General features: G+C 59.8%; 1 protein-coding gene across 11 annotated transcripts in view; it reads left to right on the forward strand.

Annotated features, from left to right (window-relative positions):
- The first annotated feature begins 1,169 nt into the window (after positions 1–1,169).
- The window catches only part of RTEL1 (regulator of telomere elongation helicase 1), a 38,643-nt gene continuing 24,676 nt past the window's right edge, over positions 1,170–15,136 (forward strand). For 8 of the 11 annotated variants that reach the window (XM_033187143.1, XM_033187140.1, XM_033187145.1 and 5 more), the window contains exons 1-8: positions 1,170–2,111; positions 2,870–3,141; positions 3,935–4,136; positions 4,473–4,566; positions 5,242–5,323; positions 5,522–5,582; positions 8,997–9,072; positions 10,113–10,197. In XM_033187143.1, coding sequence (XP_033043034.1) covers positions 3,040–3,141; positions 3,935–4,136; positions 4,473–4,566; positions 5,242–5,323; positions 5,522–5,582; positions 8,997–9,072; positions 10,113–10,197 — 702 coding nt within the window. In that variant the 5' untranslated portion in view covers positions 1,170–2,111; positions 2,870–3,039. Of the gene's footprint in view, positions 2,112–2,195; positions 2,394–2,869; positions 3,142–3,934; positions 4,137–4,472; positions 4,567–5,241; positions 5,324–5,521; positions 5,583–8,054; positions 8,283–8,996; positions 9,073–10,112; positions 10,198–15,136 lie in introns of those variants that run through there. The other 3 variants (XM_033187141.1, XM_033187151.1, XM_033187152.1) reach the window with 3 other exon arrangements.

The raw sequence follows: 15,136 nt of genomic DNA on the forward strand, positions 1-15,136 counted from the left end.
GGTCACTGCTCTCAGGAGATGGAGTGTGTGGCAGCAAAAGGTAAAACTCCTGGCTCCTGGGCAGGCTCTGGACAATCTGCTCAACACCCTGTGCCTCATTTTTTCACACAGAAAGTGTGGACAATGAGAGGACTTAGCTGGCTCACACCTGTAATCCCAGCACTGTAGGAGGCTGAGGTGGGTGCATCACCCGAGGTCAGGAGCTCGAGACCAGCCTGGCCAACATGGTGAAACCCCGTCTCTACTAAAAATACAAAAATTAGCCAGGCATGGTGGCAGGCGCCTGTAATCCCAGCTACTTGAGAGGCTGAGGCAGGAGAATTGCTTGTACCCCGGAGGCAGAGGTTGTAGTGAGCCAAGATTGTGTCACTGCACTCCAGCCTGAGGGACAAGAGGAAAACTTGGTCTAAAAAAAAAAAAAAAAAAAAAGAAAAGAGAGGACTTATTCCAGAGGTCGTCCAGAGGAGAAGTGTGTCAAGCATTTGTCGGATCTCACACTGCTATTAAGATACTACCTGAGGCCGGGTGTGGTGGCTCACGCCTGTAATTCCAGCACTTTGGAGGCCAAGGCAGATGGATCACCTGAGGTCAGGAGTTTGAGACTTCCCGGGCAAACATGGTCAGACTCCATCGCTACTAAAAATATAAAAAATTAGCCAGGCTTAGTGGTGCGCACCTGCAATCCCAGCTACTTGGGAGGCTGAGGCAGGAGAATTGCTTGAACCCAGGAGGTGGAGGTTGCAGTGAGCCAAGATTGTGCCATTGCACTCCAGCCTGGGAAAAAAGAGCCAAAACTCGTCTTAAAAAAAAAAAAAAAAAAAAAATCATGGCAGAAGGTGAAGTCTATGTTAGTCCCAGTTCCCAGGTCTTACATGGCAGCAGGAGACAGCCAGAGCGAGAAGGGGAAACTGCCACTTTTAAACCATCCGGTCTCCTGAGCACTCACTATTTGGGAACAGCCTGGAGGAAACTGACCCCATGATCCAATCACCTCCCTCCAGGTCCCGCCCTCCCTCCACACGTGGGGATTACAATTCGAGGTGAGACTTGGGTGGGACACAGAGACGAGCCATATCAGCACGTATGGGGGGGCACTGAAACTTGTGCTTGGTGCCCATTCATCCCACAAGCCTGTGTGGCTGGTCTCCTCGTCTTCAATCCCTGCCGGGTCTCAGGCAGGCAGCCCGCGGTTCCTTCACCCGAATAGGCACACGGGGCTGGGTGCCAGTGAGTGTGGGGCTTCTCCGAGCACTAGCTCACACCCACGAGCATGGGCACGCAGGGCATCGCCTGTGCCGTCCGTGGACATGAAACACAACCGTGCCGGCCGTGCGCGGTCACGCAGCGCCAACTTCCTCCTGGGGCCCTTCTGGGGCACGGGCACTGGGGCCGCCTGAGACAAGCATCCCTCACGCTGGGCTGACCCCACAGAACTGTGCGGGCCTCGCTCTTGGGGTCCGCCCTGCTGCCAGCCAGTGCCGCGTGCTGGGGACTCAGGGAGGCCCGCCGGGGCCAGTGCGGGGACAGTGACCCTAGTAGAAGCTGGACAGAGCAGGAGAGGAAGGAGAGGAGGCGGTCAGGGCTCTCAGGAACCGGGTCCTGGGCAAGGGGCAGCCATTTTCAAATTTTCCGGAAAGCTGTCAGCTCACACTTGAGCGGCAAAAAGATGCCTCTGGGGACGAGGCCCGTGCAGCTCTCCGGGCAATGGTGGTGGCTCGGCCTAGAGAGGCGGTAGTGGAACGGAGACCCTGGTGGGGGATGACATCAAGGAAGGAGACGGGCGGGAACCCAGATTTCTGCCTGTGGGCCATGGAAGTGAGGTTCACTGGGCAGGGCAGCCGCACACAGAACGCGCAAACGGCCCCGTAGGCCTGGAGGAGCCAAAGAGCAGGCGGACCCCCTCCGCGGAGGAACAGTTTCCGCCCGGAGCACAAAGCAGCAGACCGGAAGCGGGGGCGGAAGTGCAGTGAGCTCAGTGGCTACTGCGCGCCTCTGCCCGCGAAGTCTGAACTGGCTCATAGCTGGGGACGCCGTGGCGGCGCTCGACTGGAGTCTGTTGAGTTCCTGAGGGCCGCCGGTTCTGGAAGGTTCGCCCCGGAGACAAGTGAGCCGTGAGTCGCAGTGATTCTACAAGTGGTTTACTCGAGCGGCTCGTGGGCGCCTTGCGGTTTTCGAAACTACAGCTCCCGGCAGGCCCCGTGCCGCCGTCGGGGCCACGGGTCGGCGGATTGGCCGCGCTGCACTTTGGGACCTGTAGTTTCCTGCGCTCGTGGGCGCTGGCGCCGCAGCGTTGGCTGAGCCCATGGCCCGGGCTGGAGGGAAGGGCCGATATTCAGTGTGTCCGCGTCTGGTCTGTTAGTCCCAGTTCCCAAGCGGGACTGAGGCTTAGAGAAGTTGAGTGACTTGCTGAGGGCTGCACGGATTGGCATCCCGGGATACTCTTTCGCTACTTTGGCTGCATCTGGTTGCCCGCCCGGACGGGATGGGGAATGGCCTCCCGCCAGCCAGGAGGGCAGAGGGCTGGAGAGGCAGGGCCGGAGGTTCAGACCCTTCGCTCTGACGTTGTGCCTGGTCAGGCCGGGAGGGGTGCCGCTTGCCTCTCCAGCCCTCACGCTCGTGTGGAAGTCACGGAATTCTGCGGGCGGAACTTGCAGCGCTGTGGGCGTCCCTTCCAGAGAAGGACGGAGTTGTGGGGCGGGAGGATAAGGCAAGGCCCAGCCACATCGCATCTTTGCCCCGCCAGCTACTTGAGATGGCATATGCCAGGGTTGCCCTCTGACCCTCTCCACAGGAGGGACTCATAGAAACGCCTGGGAAAGTGGCCCGGTATCCACAAAGGCTGTCTACAGAGTCTTACTGTCTTTCCCAGGTCTGTGCCGCAGGGATTCTCCAAGAGAACCGCGTTGTGTCCCAGTGCACCTGCTCACATCACTTACCAGGAGTGCCTGAGATCCTAAGATGTTCGGAGTGGTTTTTCCGCACAGACCGGAATAGCCTGCCACTCAGCCACCCTCTGTGCCCTCCTGAGAACAGGCTGATATGCCCAAGATAGTCCTGAATGGTGTGACCATAGACTTCCCTTTCCAGCCCTACAAATGCCAACAGGAGTACATGACCAAGGTCCTGGAATGTCTGCAGCAGGTAGAACACAGGCCCGGAGGAAAGGACGGTGGGCAGGTGGAGCTTCAGCCAGGGCCGGGTGTGCTTCCCTCTCCCGACCCATTCCAGCCAGGCCCTTCCAGAGGCAGCCTCTGTCATCAAAAGGGCTGGTGTTCCAGGTGGGGTCAGAGAGAGGACTGACAAGTAAAAACATCTTCCTTGAGAATGACAGACTTAGTGCCTTGGGGGCCTCTGAGGAGCGGCTGGTATTCACGGGTCAGGAGGAAGCATTTCCGTCGGAGGGGCAGCCGGTGGCCAGCCTCACTTTGAAGGTCTTTGAACCTTGGGGGTGCAGGGAGGTGGCAGCGGCACAGGTTGCCTTCTCCTGGGTTCCTTGAGGTGCCCTCTTGTACCTGGCTCACACCCCTCCCCTCCCTGAGTTTCCTGCTCAGGTTCCCATCTGAGAGCTCGTCTGTAGGACATCAGATAGGACAGCGTAAATGTTTGGATCTAGGAATGCAGAACAGTTTCCTATTTTGAGACTTGACGCCTCATTAGTCATCTTACTATTGAGGCTGAAAAATACTGTCGCATTTCGGGTAATGTTCTGCAAATGGTTTGCTGATGGCAGCTGGAGTTGCTTCACGTCCTTTAGGGCAAGAGTGGAAAGTGTCCTGCGGACTTATCCATGGTCCCGTGGGGCTCTCGCCACCTGACCACGGCCTCTGCATCTGCGAAGAGCTGCCCGCTGGCTGCTGAGGCTTGTCTCAGGGTGGCTTGTGTGGCCTCGCCTCTTCCTGGCTTCCCCGTAACCCTTGCTCCCAACTCCGTTCAGAAGGTGAATGGCATTCTGGAGAGCCCCACGGGCACAGGGAAGACGCTGTGCCTGCTGTGTACCACGCTGGCCTGGCGAGAACACCTCCGAGACACCATCTCTGCCCGCAAGATTGCCGAGAGGGGTCAAGGGGAGCTTTTCCCGAATCAGGCCTTGTCGTCCTGGGGCAGCGCTGCTGCTGCTGCTGCTGAAGATCCTATAGGTGACCCTAGTTCCTGGGCCTCTCCTGGCCTCCTGTGGGGATGGTTGGCAAGGGATGGCGCTGAGGGTAGGGTGGGCCCACGGGGACTTCTGCCATCTCTTAAGCAGAGCTCAAGGAGAATTTTGTAGCTGCCACGTCATTTCTCGCCATCGTGGGTATAAACCTAGGGTTGGGCTTTTTTGCTGAATTAGGGCATGGCAGATGTCCACTTCACCCATTTTTGGTAAGTCTCTGGGGTGTCAGATTCTGGGCTGTCTGCAGGGCTGAGTTAGCCGAATGCCACCCGCCTTTGACACGTGAGAACCATGACCTCTGTGCTTGCTTGTGTCTGGGCAGCTTGCTACACGGATATCCCAAAGATCATTTACGCCTCCAGGACCCACTCGCAACTCACGCAGGTCATCGACGAGCTTCGGAACACCTCCTACCGGTGGGTCAGATGCGTTCACACCTGTGTTGGGGTCCTCGAGAGAACCAGCTTGACGTGGTGCTGGGTCCACAGACCATGCTGTGCTGTAGTGGAGGGGGGTGGTCTTTCCAGATGCTCCCCACAAGTGTGCAGTGTGCTGGTGCCCAGGGGTGGGGTGGGGCCCGGGCTGTCTCTAGTGCCCGTTACTTGTGAGGAAGCAGCTTTGCATTTGTGTGCTGACCTCGGGCTGGCGTCCTGAGCTCCTTTCAGCTGCTGTTGTGGCAGCTGTGCGGCAGGTCAGGGCCGGCCCCCAGTGCAGCTTTGCACATGAAGTGGGAGGAGGCCCTGCCGCTTGTCAGAGCCCAGCAGAGTCTTGGTGTTCAGTCGGGTTCCTGTGGAGGGGCCAATGGCAGGGTGCTGTGGAAGCTGTCGAATCTCGTCCCTCTGTCCAGTTCTCCCGCTTGTCTCCCTGCTCCCTCCTACACCTGGGCCACGCTCCTACGCCGGGGCCACTCTCCTGCACCCGGACCACGTTCCTACGCCTGGGCCACTCCTACGACCGGACCACATTGCAGTTATGCTCATTTCCTCTGGCGGCGAATGCTCCTGTGTGTCTCCATACGGCTCACGCTGCGGGACCACGCTGTGGCTGTTGGAGGCAGCTCCTCCTCCACCCACAGTGCTCTCTCCCTCCAGGCCTAAGGTGTGTGTGCTGGGCTCCCGGGAGCAGCTGTGTATCCATCCAGAGGTGAAGAAACAAGAGAGTAACCACATGCAGGTGGGTTCCTGGCTCCCGCTCTGGCTCAGGGTTCCGCGAGGCGAGTGCTGCTGGGTATCCAGAGTCCCAGGCTGTGCTCCCGCTGGGCTAGGGTTCAAAGTTCACTGGGGGACTGCAGGGGAGGGCCTGGTGGGGGTGGGAACTGGCTCGGGTCTCTTGGCCATGCTCCAGCTGCGCACTCTGCCCTTCCTTCCGCAGATCCACTTGTGCCGCAGGAAGGTGGCAAGTCGCTCGTGTCATTTCTACAACAACGTGGAAGGTACAGGCAGCTCGGTGGGACCAGGCTCGGGGTGGAGTGTGTGCAGCCTCTCAGGGCGTCAGCCCGGTTGTGCTTGTCTGGTGGGGCGGCCAGTGCAGCTGTGTACCTGGGCACTGTCTTCTGACTCGGGGCCACCCGTGTTCGTCTTCTGTGTGGAAGAGCTCACACAATGGTCTGAGACAGCCAGCTGGCAGGACTGCCTGTGGCTGGTGCCTGGGGCCTTGGATTTTGGGAAAGCTCTCTCCATTTCCTGACGAGAAGGGCTCCCTGCACCTAACCATTGGTGCATACAGCGGGCGTTTTGCTGAACACCTACTTTGTCTTCGGGGAGCCTGGGGTTTTGTTGCTTGCCCAGCAGCGGGTGCTCCTATGACCGGCCCTTATGCCATCTTGGGAGGGTGTCCTGGAAGCCGTGTCTGGCCTCCCCCGACCCTGCCGCATGTGTCTCTGTCCTGTGCTGACCTTGCAGAGAAAAATTACAGCCCCGAGCGTGACTCCAGGCTGAGTCCTGTGGGTCCGACACGGGAGGCCTTGGGCCCTCTTCAGGAGACGGGATGAGTGAGTGACGGGAGCAGAGCTGGGCACCTTGCCCTGTGACTGCAGGTGGCCACAGCCTGTGAGGGCCAGGGGTGCTTCTCCACCTAGTGGCTGCCCCTTGGTATGTCAGGAGCTTCTGGGGCTCATCACGGGGTCTCAGAGACAGTGGCAGGGGGCGCCCGCATCGGCCGCCCTTACAGTTTCTGTGACCTGAGGGTGGCATCTGTGCAGTCGGCACGGCCTGAGCTTCTGTGGGATCAGGGTTCCCTCTGTTTCCTGCCTCAGTTGGGGCTCAAGCCTCAGGTGACGCGGCCCTGGAGCACTTAGGAGGCGTCAGCGGTCCTGTGGGCTGCTGTCTGCACTCGTGTTTGCTGAGTGCTCAGTGTGCCAGGACTGAGGACCCTGAAGCTGCTATTATATTTAGGACGGCGCTCCCCTGGCAGAGACGGAGCTAGGTGGTCCCGCCTGACCCACCACCAGACGTTTCTGGGCCCTAGAGGAACAGGGTGGGCGGAACATGGGCCTGCAGGGAGACCTCCGCTTACTGGAGGCTTGTGCTGTGTTGCTGGAGGCATCTTCTGTGTTGCTTCTTGTTTGCTGTGTTTTTTGTTCTGGTGGCACCAAGGACCTCCAGTCACCTTGATGTGTAGTTGTCCAGGCCTTTTTGGTGGTCCTGAGAAGGGGCTCTGAGGGGCTCTGCCCCCAGGTTCCCTGATGGAAGCTGCCCGCTCGTCCTGGTGGTGCCCACAGGACGGGACTCTGGGACGGGGGGGCAGATGTGCTGTTGGAGATTCTCAGCCTGTCGTCATTTCCAAGGTCCTCACCCGGATTTCCAGGACAGGACAGGAGTGCCTGCTGGGTGTCCCCAGTCCCATGCAGCGGGGGTCCTTGGGATAGTATGGAACGCCGAGTGTGGGCCTGTCCGGCGGTGGTCCTGGACAAGGGTAGCACCCCTGTGGCCACCGGGCCTGGTACCTGGTGTCTGGTGGGGAGGCCGCTGACCGCCTCCTGTGCTGCTTCTATCCGTGTCAGGCCTCTGGCTCTGGGCCCCCATCTGTCTCCTCCCCCAGGCCTGTGGGCTCAGTCCAAGAAGACTCAGCCCAGCCCCAGCCTGTCCCCCTTGGCTTGGGCTCTCACTGCCCGACCTGGCGGCAGGTTGCCTAGCTGTGAACCTTTGCATCCTGTCTGCCCCCTGGACAGGCTGTGAGGGGGTGTCTGCAGCACCTGTGCCAGCCTGGGCATCTTTTTTTTTTGAGATGAAATCTCGCTCTGTCGCCCAGGGTGGAGTGCAGTGGCACGATCTCAGCTCACTGCAAGCTCCGCCTCCTGGGTTCACGCCATTCTCCTGCCTCAGCCTCCCAAGTAGCTGGGACTACAGGTGCCTGCCACCACGACCGGCTAAATTTTTGTATATTTTTTTAGTAGAGACGCGGTTTCACCATGTTAGCCAGGATGGTCTCGATCTCCTGACCTCATGATCCGCCCGCCTCAGCCTCCCAAAGTGCTGGCATTACAGGCTTGAGCCACCGCGCCTGGCCACCCTGGGCATCTTTAGAGTGGGCTGCAGCTCCTGGAGGGGTCTGAGAGGAAGGAAGACAGGTATTTTGGGCGAATGAAGAGACAGCTAGAGAGCTGGCACCCTTCCTGGCCTGTGTCCTGTGAGGACTCTGGTTGGGGACAGCAAACTTGGGGTCAGCCTGGGGCAGAGCCTCTGGGAGGGCCCTGCCCCTTGTCCCCCTTCCCCTTGCAGCTCCTGTCCTTGCCCCACCCTCAGCTCTCTGCCAGGGAAGGTCTGGCAAGTGCCGCTGTGCGGCAGTGCGTGCTGATTGGCTGGTCGTTGCTATGGTGAGGGAAGGTTTGGCAAGTGCCGCGTGCTGATTGGCTGGTCGTTGCTATGGTGCCGCTCAGGGATGTGCTTTTCCTCCCCTGCCTTCCCTGCTATCCCTGGGAGCGTCTGGAGTTGAGTCATCGCTGGTGTGTGTGTGTGAGTGTGTGTGTGTATGTGCGCGTGTGCGTTTCTGGCCTCTGCAGCTGAGTCCTGGCTCTCGGGGCCTGGCACCTCCCGGGGACGGGCACAAAGCAGCCATGATGGAGCCGGGAGCTGGGGAAGGCCCCATTGCCCCACACGGCTGCCCTAAGACTCTGGGGTGCTTGTTAGAAGAGGTCCCTGGTTCTGTCTGTCTGTGTTTAAGCAGCTCCCTAAGAAGTTCTTGTGGTTCCAGTTTGGGGGCCTGTGCTGTAGAGGCAAGGGAGGGGCAGGACATCCCCCAAACTCCCTGATGTCTTTTCTGCCCTGGTCCTCTCAGCCAGCATAGGCAGTGCCCTTTCCCAGGGCTGCCATGCTGCAGAGGGGAGCGGGCCACCGTTGAGCCTAGGAAAACCTGGCGTTCCTTTCGCTGGCAGTTCTGGGCCTGTTGTGGTTGGCAGGGAAGCTGAGCCACGGTGCTAATCACAGGGGCACCTCCAGGGTTTTTGGGAGATGTCTCTGTGGGCTGGGGCAATACGCTGAGGGGCTGTTCTTCCCTGCCCTGGGGAGGGCTGAGTGTAGCCGTCACCATAGACACCCCTGCCCTGTCTTGGGCTGTCTCAGAGAGGATGCATAGAACCCTCGGAACCCTGCTGGCCTCTGTCTGATCCACCCTCAACCTCAGGCCTTCTAGGGGCACAGGAGGGCTCCCTCGGGATCACTTTGGGTGGGGGCCTTCCTTGGGCACCTGAGACCCTCAGTGGGTGCTTTGTGGCACGTTCATGATTGGGGCGGGGGGCACCCAGCCCTGCCTGCCGTGTAGGAGCTGTTCTGTCCTGAGCATCCCTCTGTGGTCTGGGAGACTTACTGGACCCTGAGGGTGTGTGTTTACCCCTGCCTCACACCTGCAGAGAAAAGCCTGGAGCAGGAGCTGGCCAGCCCCATCCTGGACATCGAGGACTTGGTCAAGAGCGGAAGCAAGCACAGGTGAGACCCGTCAGTGAGGTCACGACCGCTGTCCTTCTGTGGCCCAGCTCTCCTGTGACCTGTGGAGGCCCAGATACGTTTCTTCCCTTTTCTTTGTTCCTTTTTAAGTTATGAAACTAATCACCATTCAGTATGAGAAAGTTTAAGCAGTTCTGAGGAACACAGAGTAAAAAGTGAAGCTGCCTCCCTCTTCCCTGGCCCTCAGCCACCCCAGGTGGCCACCGTGGCATTGGACAGAGCCCTGCAGGCGTGTGTCTGTGTGGAAGCACGCACGGTTTTGTCTGCGTGGAGTGTTCTGCAGTTTGCGGTTTTCACTCAGCGCCATGGGTAGCTTCCCCTGCTGGTGCTGGTAGTTCGGCTTCGTTCTTTTGAGGACAGCAAATATGTCCTTTGTCCACTTCTTTTATAGTTTCAGAGATTCAAGTTATGATAAAGCTTTTCTCATATTGAGGGGAGAGCTCCTCCCCTCTGTTTTTTTGAGACAGAGGCTCGCTGTGCTGTCCAGGCTGGAGTGCAGCGTCGTGATCTTGGCTCACTGCAGTCTCAACCTCCCAGGCTCAAGTGATTCAGCTCAGCCTCCCAGGTAGCTGGGACTCCAGGCATGCACCACCACGCCTGGTTAATTTTTGTGTTTTCTGTACGGACAGGGTCTCACTCTGTTGCTCAGTCCAGTCTCAAACTCCTGAGCTCAAGAGTTCCACCCGCCTCGGCCTCCCAAAGTTCTGGGATTACAGGTGTGAGCCACCGCGTCCGACCCAGCTCTGCTTTGTTTTAGTGGTTCTGTGTTGTGTTTGATTGTGATGACCTCTATCCAGGAATAGGGTTGGTTTTTCTTTTCCATCGAGTTTTTAAAGAGATGACAGTTTACATGGTTGGAAACTCATGTGGACTCCCCATCCGTCCCAGACAGTAGCTTCCCACCTGGACCCCATGCACAGGATTAGGGCTTCTTCTGGGTCAGAAGACATGGCAGCCCCGGCCTCGGGTCACCGTCCCCCGCACGGGGTGCTCACAGCATCTTCCCCTCTCCTCATTCCCAGGGTGTGCCCTTACTACCTGTCCCGGAACCTGAAGCAGCAAGCTGATATCGTCTTCATGCCATACAATTACTTGTTGGATGCCAAGGTGGGGGCTCAGTCTGCGTAGCTGACAACTCCTGATGTCCAGGGGTGTTCCTGGGCTTGGGAAAGGCCGTCCGAGCCTTTGCTGCTGCAGGGACTTAGAGCAGCAGGCCTGGGTGGGAGGACCCACCTCTGTCACTGGGCAGGGGCTCAACCTGGCCAGACACACTTGTGAGCACCCCCAGGCCCTGGGTCAGTTGTTCTGAACAATCTGGGAGTGAGCAGGCTGGTGGGAGTGAGGAGAGACCTCCAGGCTGTGGTCCACAGGCCAGTGCCCACTCCTGATCCTGACAGCTCAGGTTCTCTCCTTCACGTCCAATCACAGGAAGCAAAGCACTGACAACACGGGAAGCCCACTCACTCCCCCCCATGCCCAGCCCCACACTCCCCCGCCATGCCCAGCCCCACACTCACTCCCCCCCATGCCCAGCCCCGCACTCACTCCCCCCATGCCCAGCCCACACACTCACTCCCTCCCATGCCCAGCCCCACACTCACTCCCCCCATGCCCAGCCCCACACTCACTCCCCCCATGCCCCCCCCACACTCACTCCCCCCCATGCCCAGTCCCACACTCACTCCCCCTCATGCCCAGCCCCACACTCACTCCCCCCCCCTGCCCAGCCCCACACTCACTCCCCCCCATGCCCGGCTCACACTCACTCCCCCCCATGCCCAGCCCCACACTCACTCCCCCCCATGCCCAGCCCCACACTCCCCCGCCATGCCCAGCCCCACACTCACTCCCCCCCATGCCCAGCCCCACACTCACTCCCCTCTTCCCAGCCCCACACTCACTCCCCTCTTCCCAGCCCCACACTCACTCCCCCCCATGCCCGGCCCCACACTCACTCCCCCTTCATGTGCCCGGCCCCACACTCACTCCCCCCATGCCCAGCCCCACACTCACTCCCCCCCATGCCCGGGCTCACACTCACTCCCCTCCTCCCTCCAGCCCCACACTCACTCCCCCCCGGCCCCACACTCACTCCCCCTCCAGCCCCACACTCACTCCCCCCCTCCAGCCCCACACTCACTCCCCCCCTCCAGCCCCACACTCACTCCCTCTCCAGACCCCACTCACTCCCCCCTCCAGCCCCACACTCACTCCCCCCCTCCAGCCCCACACTCACTCCCCCCCTCCATCCCCACACTCACTCCCCCCCTCCAGCCCCACACTCACTCCCCCCTCCAGCCCCACACTCACTCCCCCCCTCCGGCCCCACACTCACTCCCCCCCTCCGGCCCCACACTCACTCCCCCGCTCCGGCCCCACACTCACTCCCCCCCTCCGGCCCCACCCTCACACCCCCTCCAGCCCCACACTCACTCCCCCCCTCCAGCCCCACACTCACTCCTCCCCTCCAGCCCCACACTCACTCCCCCCCCCTCCAGCCCCACCCTCACACCCCCTCCAGCCCCACACTCCTCCCCCCTCCAGCCCCACACTCACTCCCCTCCCCCCTCCACCCCACACTCCTCCTCCAGCCCCACACTCACTCCCCCCCTCCAGCCCCACACTCACCCCCCCTCCAGCCCCACACTCACACCCCCTCCAGCCCCACACTCACTCCCCCTCCAGCCCCACACTCACTCCCCCCCTCCAGCCCCACACTCACTCCCCCCTCCAGCCCCACACTCACTCCCCCCTCCAGCCCCACACTCACTCCCCCCCTCCAGCCCACACTCACTCCCCCCTCCAGCCCCACACTCACTCCCCCCAGCCCCACACTCACCCCCTCCAGCCCCACACACTCACTCCCCCTCCAGCCCCACACTCACTCCCCTCTTCCCAGCCCCACACTCACTCCCCCCCTCCGCCCCACACTCACTCCCCCCTCCAGCCCCACACTCACTCCCCCCCTCCAGCCCCACACGCACTCCCCCCAGCCCCACACTCACTCCCCCCCTCCAGCCCCACACTCACTCCCCCTCCAGCCCCACACTCACTCCCCCTCCAGCCCCACACTCACTCCCCCTCCAGCCCCACACTCACTCCCCCCCTCCAGCCCCACACACTCACTCCCCCTCCAGCCCCACACTCACTCCCCCCCTCCAGCCCCAACTCACTCCCCCCCTCCAGCCCCACACTCACTCCCCCCCTCCAGCCCCACACTCACTCCCCTCCTCCAGCCCCACACTCACTTCCCCCTCCAGCCCCACACTCACTCCCCCCCTCCAGCCCCACACTCACTCCTCCCAGCCCCACACTCACTCCCCCCAGCCCCACACTCACTCCTCCCAGCCCCCACTCACTCCCCCCCGGCCCCACACTCACTCCCCCCTCCAGCCCCACACTCACTCCCCCCCTCCAGCCCCACACTCACTCCCCCCCTCCAGCCCCACACTCACTCCCCCCCTCCGCCCCACACTCACTCCCCCCCGGCCCCACACTCACTCCCCCCCGGCCCCACACTCACTCCCCCCTCCAGCCCCACACTCACTCCCCCTCCAGCCCCACACTCACTCCCCCTCCAGCCCCACACTCACTCCCCCCCGGCCCCACACTCACTCCTCCCAGCCCCACACTCACTCCCCCCCTCCACCCCACACTCACTCCCCCCGGCCCCACACTCACTCCCCCTCCAGCCCCACACTCACTCCCCCTCCAGCCCCACACTCACTCTCCCTCCAGCCCCACACTCACTCCCCCCCGGCCCCACACTCACTCCCCGCCATGCCTGGCCCCACACTCACTTCCCTTCTCGTAGCCTGTACTCACCCACATGCTTTTATGCCCCACACTTTTTATTTAGTGCAGGTGGGATCACGCCGCGGGTCAGTGACTTGTGTTCACGTGGCGATGACGTGGTGACGCTTCCAGATCCTTCCACTGGTTCGCTCATTCTCGGGGTGTATATTTATCAAGAGCCCATCATTCTGGGGGCTGTTCCAGGCATAGCAAGAGTGGCTTCATTCACGTGGAGCTTTGATTCTAGTGGTGGGGACAGGTAGACAGCAGAAGAGTAAGCCCATGAACCAACGAGATTGAAGAGAAGTAGAGCAGAGCGAGGAGGTGGAGACAGAGCCAAGTGGGCAGGGCCCAAGTGCGATGTCGGCAGGAGATGGGGAACGCTGATGGGTCTGAGGGGAGCCCTAGCAGGTGCAGCAGAGCAAGGGAGGAGTCTGGGGGGCCGACTCCTGGGCAGCGATTGCAGAACCCCATGGAGAGCTGGTGAGGTTTGCCGTGGTTGTGGGTAACTCGGTGCTTTGAGCCGTGGCTGCCCCTGGAAACCACCTGGAGAGCTTCTGACCCAACCAGGCCCTTCCCTGGGACAGTCTGTCACAGCTGGTGAGCTGAGTCCAGCACTTCCACGGAAACGCAGAAGATCTAAAATGGCACGATGACTGTGAAGAACAGAGCTGGCGGACTCACCTCACTGGTTTCAAGACTCTTCTAAAGCTGCAGGAGTGGAGGTGGAGACGGCTCAGCTCAGGCACAGGCCTACAGGCCATGGAGAAGGCAGCAAGCTCCAGCTGACCCACACGCTTGCGGTCATTGTTTTTTTTTCCAATTGGAATCTCGCTCTGTCACCCCGGTTGAAGTGCAGTGGCACCATCTCGGCTCACTGCAGCCCCCGCCTCCTGGGTTCAAGCGATTCTCCCGCATCAGCCTCCCAAGTAGCTGGGGTTACAGACGTGCACCACCACGCCCGGCCCGTGGTGACTGTTTTTTGACAAATGTGCCAATGTAATTGAGAGAGGAAATGAAGGTTGATTTTTGGTTTTCTGAAAAAATGGTGCTAATAGGCCGGGCGCGGTGGCTCAAGCCTGTAATCCCAGCACTTTGGGAGGCCGAGACGGGCGGATCACGAGGTCAGGAGATCGAGACCATCCTGGCGAACACTGTGAAACCCCGTCTCTACTAAAAAAAAAATACAAAAACTAGCCGGGCGAGGTGGCGGCGCCTGTAGTCCCAGCTACTCGGGAGGCTGAGGCAGGAGAATGGCGTAAACCCGGGAGGCGGAGCTTGCAGTGAGCTGAGATCTGGCCACTGCACTCCAGCCTGGGCGACAGAGCGAGACTCCGCCTCAAAAAAAAAAAAAAAAAAAATGGTGCTAATAACAGCTGGATACCTGTTTGGAAAACTGAATCTTAACTCTTGCTTTACTCTATATAAACCTAAATGTAAAAGCTAAACTAAAAGTTATGGAAAGAAACATGGGGGAGGTCTTTGCAACTCTGGGGTAGGCAAAGATTTCTTAGTGTGGATACACAAGTCATTAGCCATGAAGAAAAACATTGAAATTTGGATTTCACCAAAATTTAAAGCTTCAACCCTTTAGAAGACTTGAGAAAATTAAAGAGCAGTTATAGAAAGGGAGAAAATGCCCTGTCTTTCAGAGGACTTAAAAAGCATTTTTCAGCCCTCCTCTGATTTTAAAGGACCTTTGACCGGAGTATGTAAAATTCTCTCATAACTAAGCAAAAAACCCAGTTAACCAGTGGGAAAGGATCTGCACAAATGTTTCACCAAGATGGATGGAATGGCCAGTTGAGCACATGGAAAGACGCCCAGCATCTCCAGTCACAGGAGAAGGCAGATTAAAGCCACGGGGAGCCGGCACTGCGGTCTCACTGGCCTGGCTGAAATTCAGCAGCCTGAGTGGCACGAGGTGGTGGAACAGCTGGATCTCATCCATTGCCGCTGAGCTGTGAAGCTGTGTAGCCGCTCCACAAACACGTGTGGCGAACAGCCGAACCGGGAGAAGGGAAGATGTGTTCAAAGACTTGTGTGTGGCCAGGCTCAGTGGCTGTAGCCGCTCTACAAACACGTGTGGTGAACAGCCGAACCGGGAGAAGGGAAGACGTGTTCAAAGATTTGTGTGTGGCCAGGCTCAGTGGCTATAGCCGCTCTACAAACACGTGTGGTGAACAGCCGAACCGGGAGAAGGGAAGATGTGTTCAAAGACTTGTGTGTGGCCAGGCTCAGTGGCTGTAGC

Source organism: Trachypithecus francoisi, unplaced genomic scaffold (assembly GCF_009764315.1).
Source record: "Trachypithecus francoisi isolate TF-2019V2 unplaced genomic scaffold, Tfra_2.0 Lachesis_group21, whole genome shotgun sequence".
NCBI classification, from domain to species: domain Eukaryota; kingdom Metazoa; phylum Chordata; class Mammalia; order Primates; family Cercopithecidae; genus Trachypithecus; species Trachypithecus francoisi.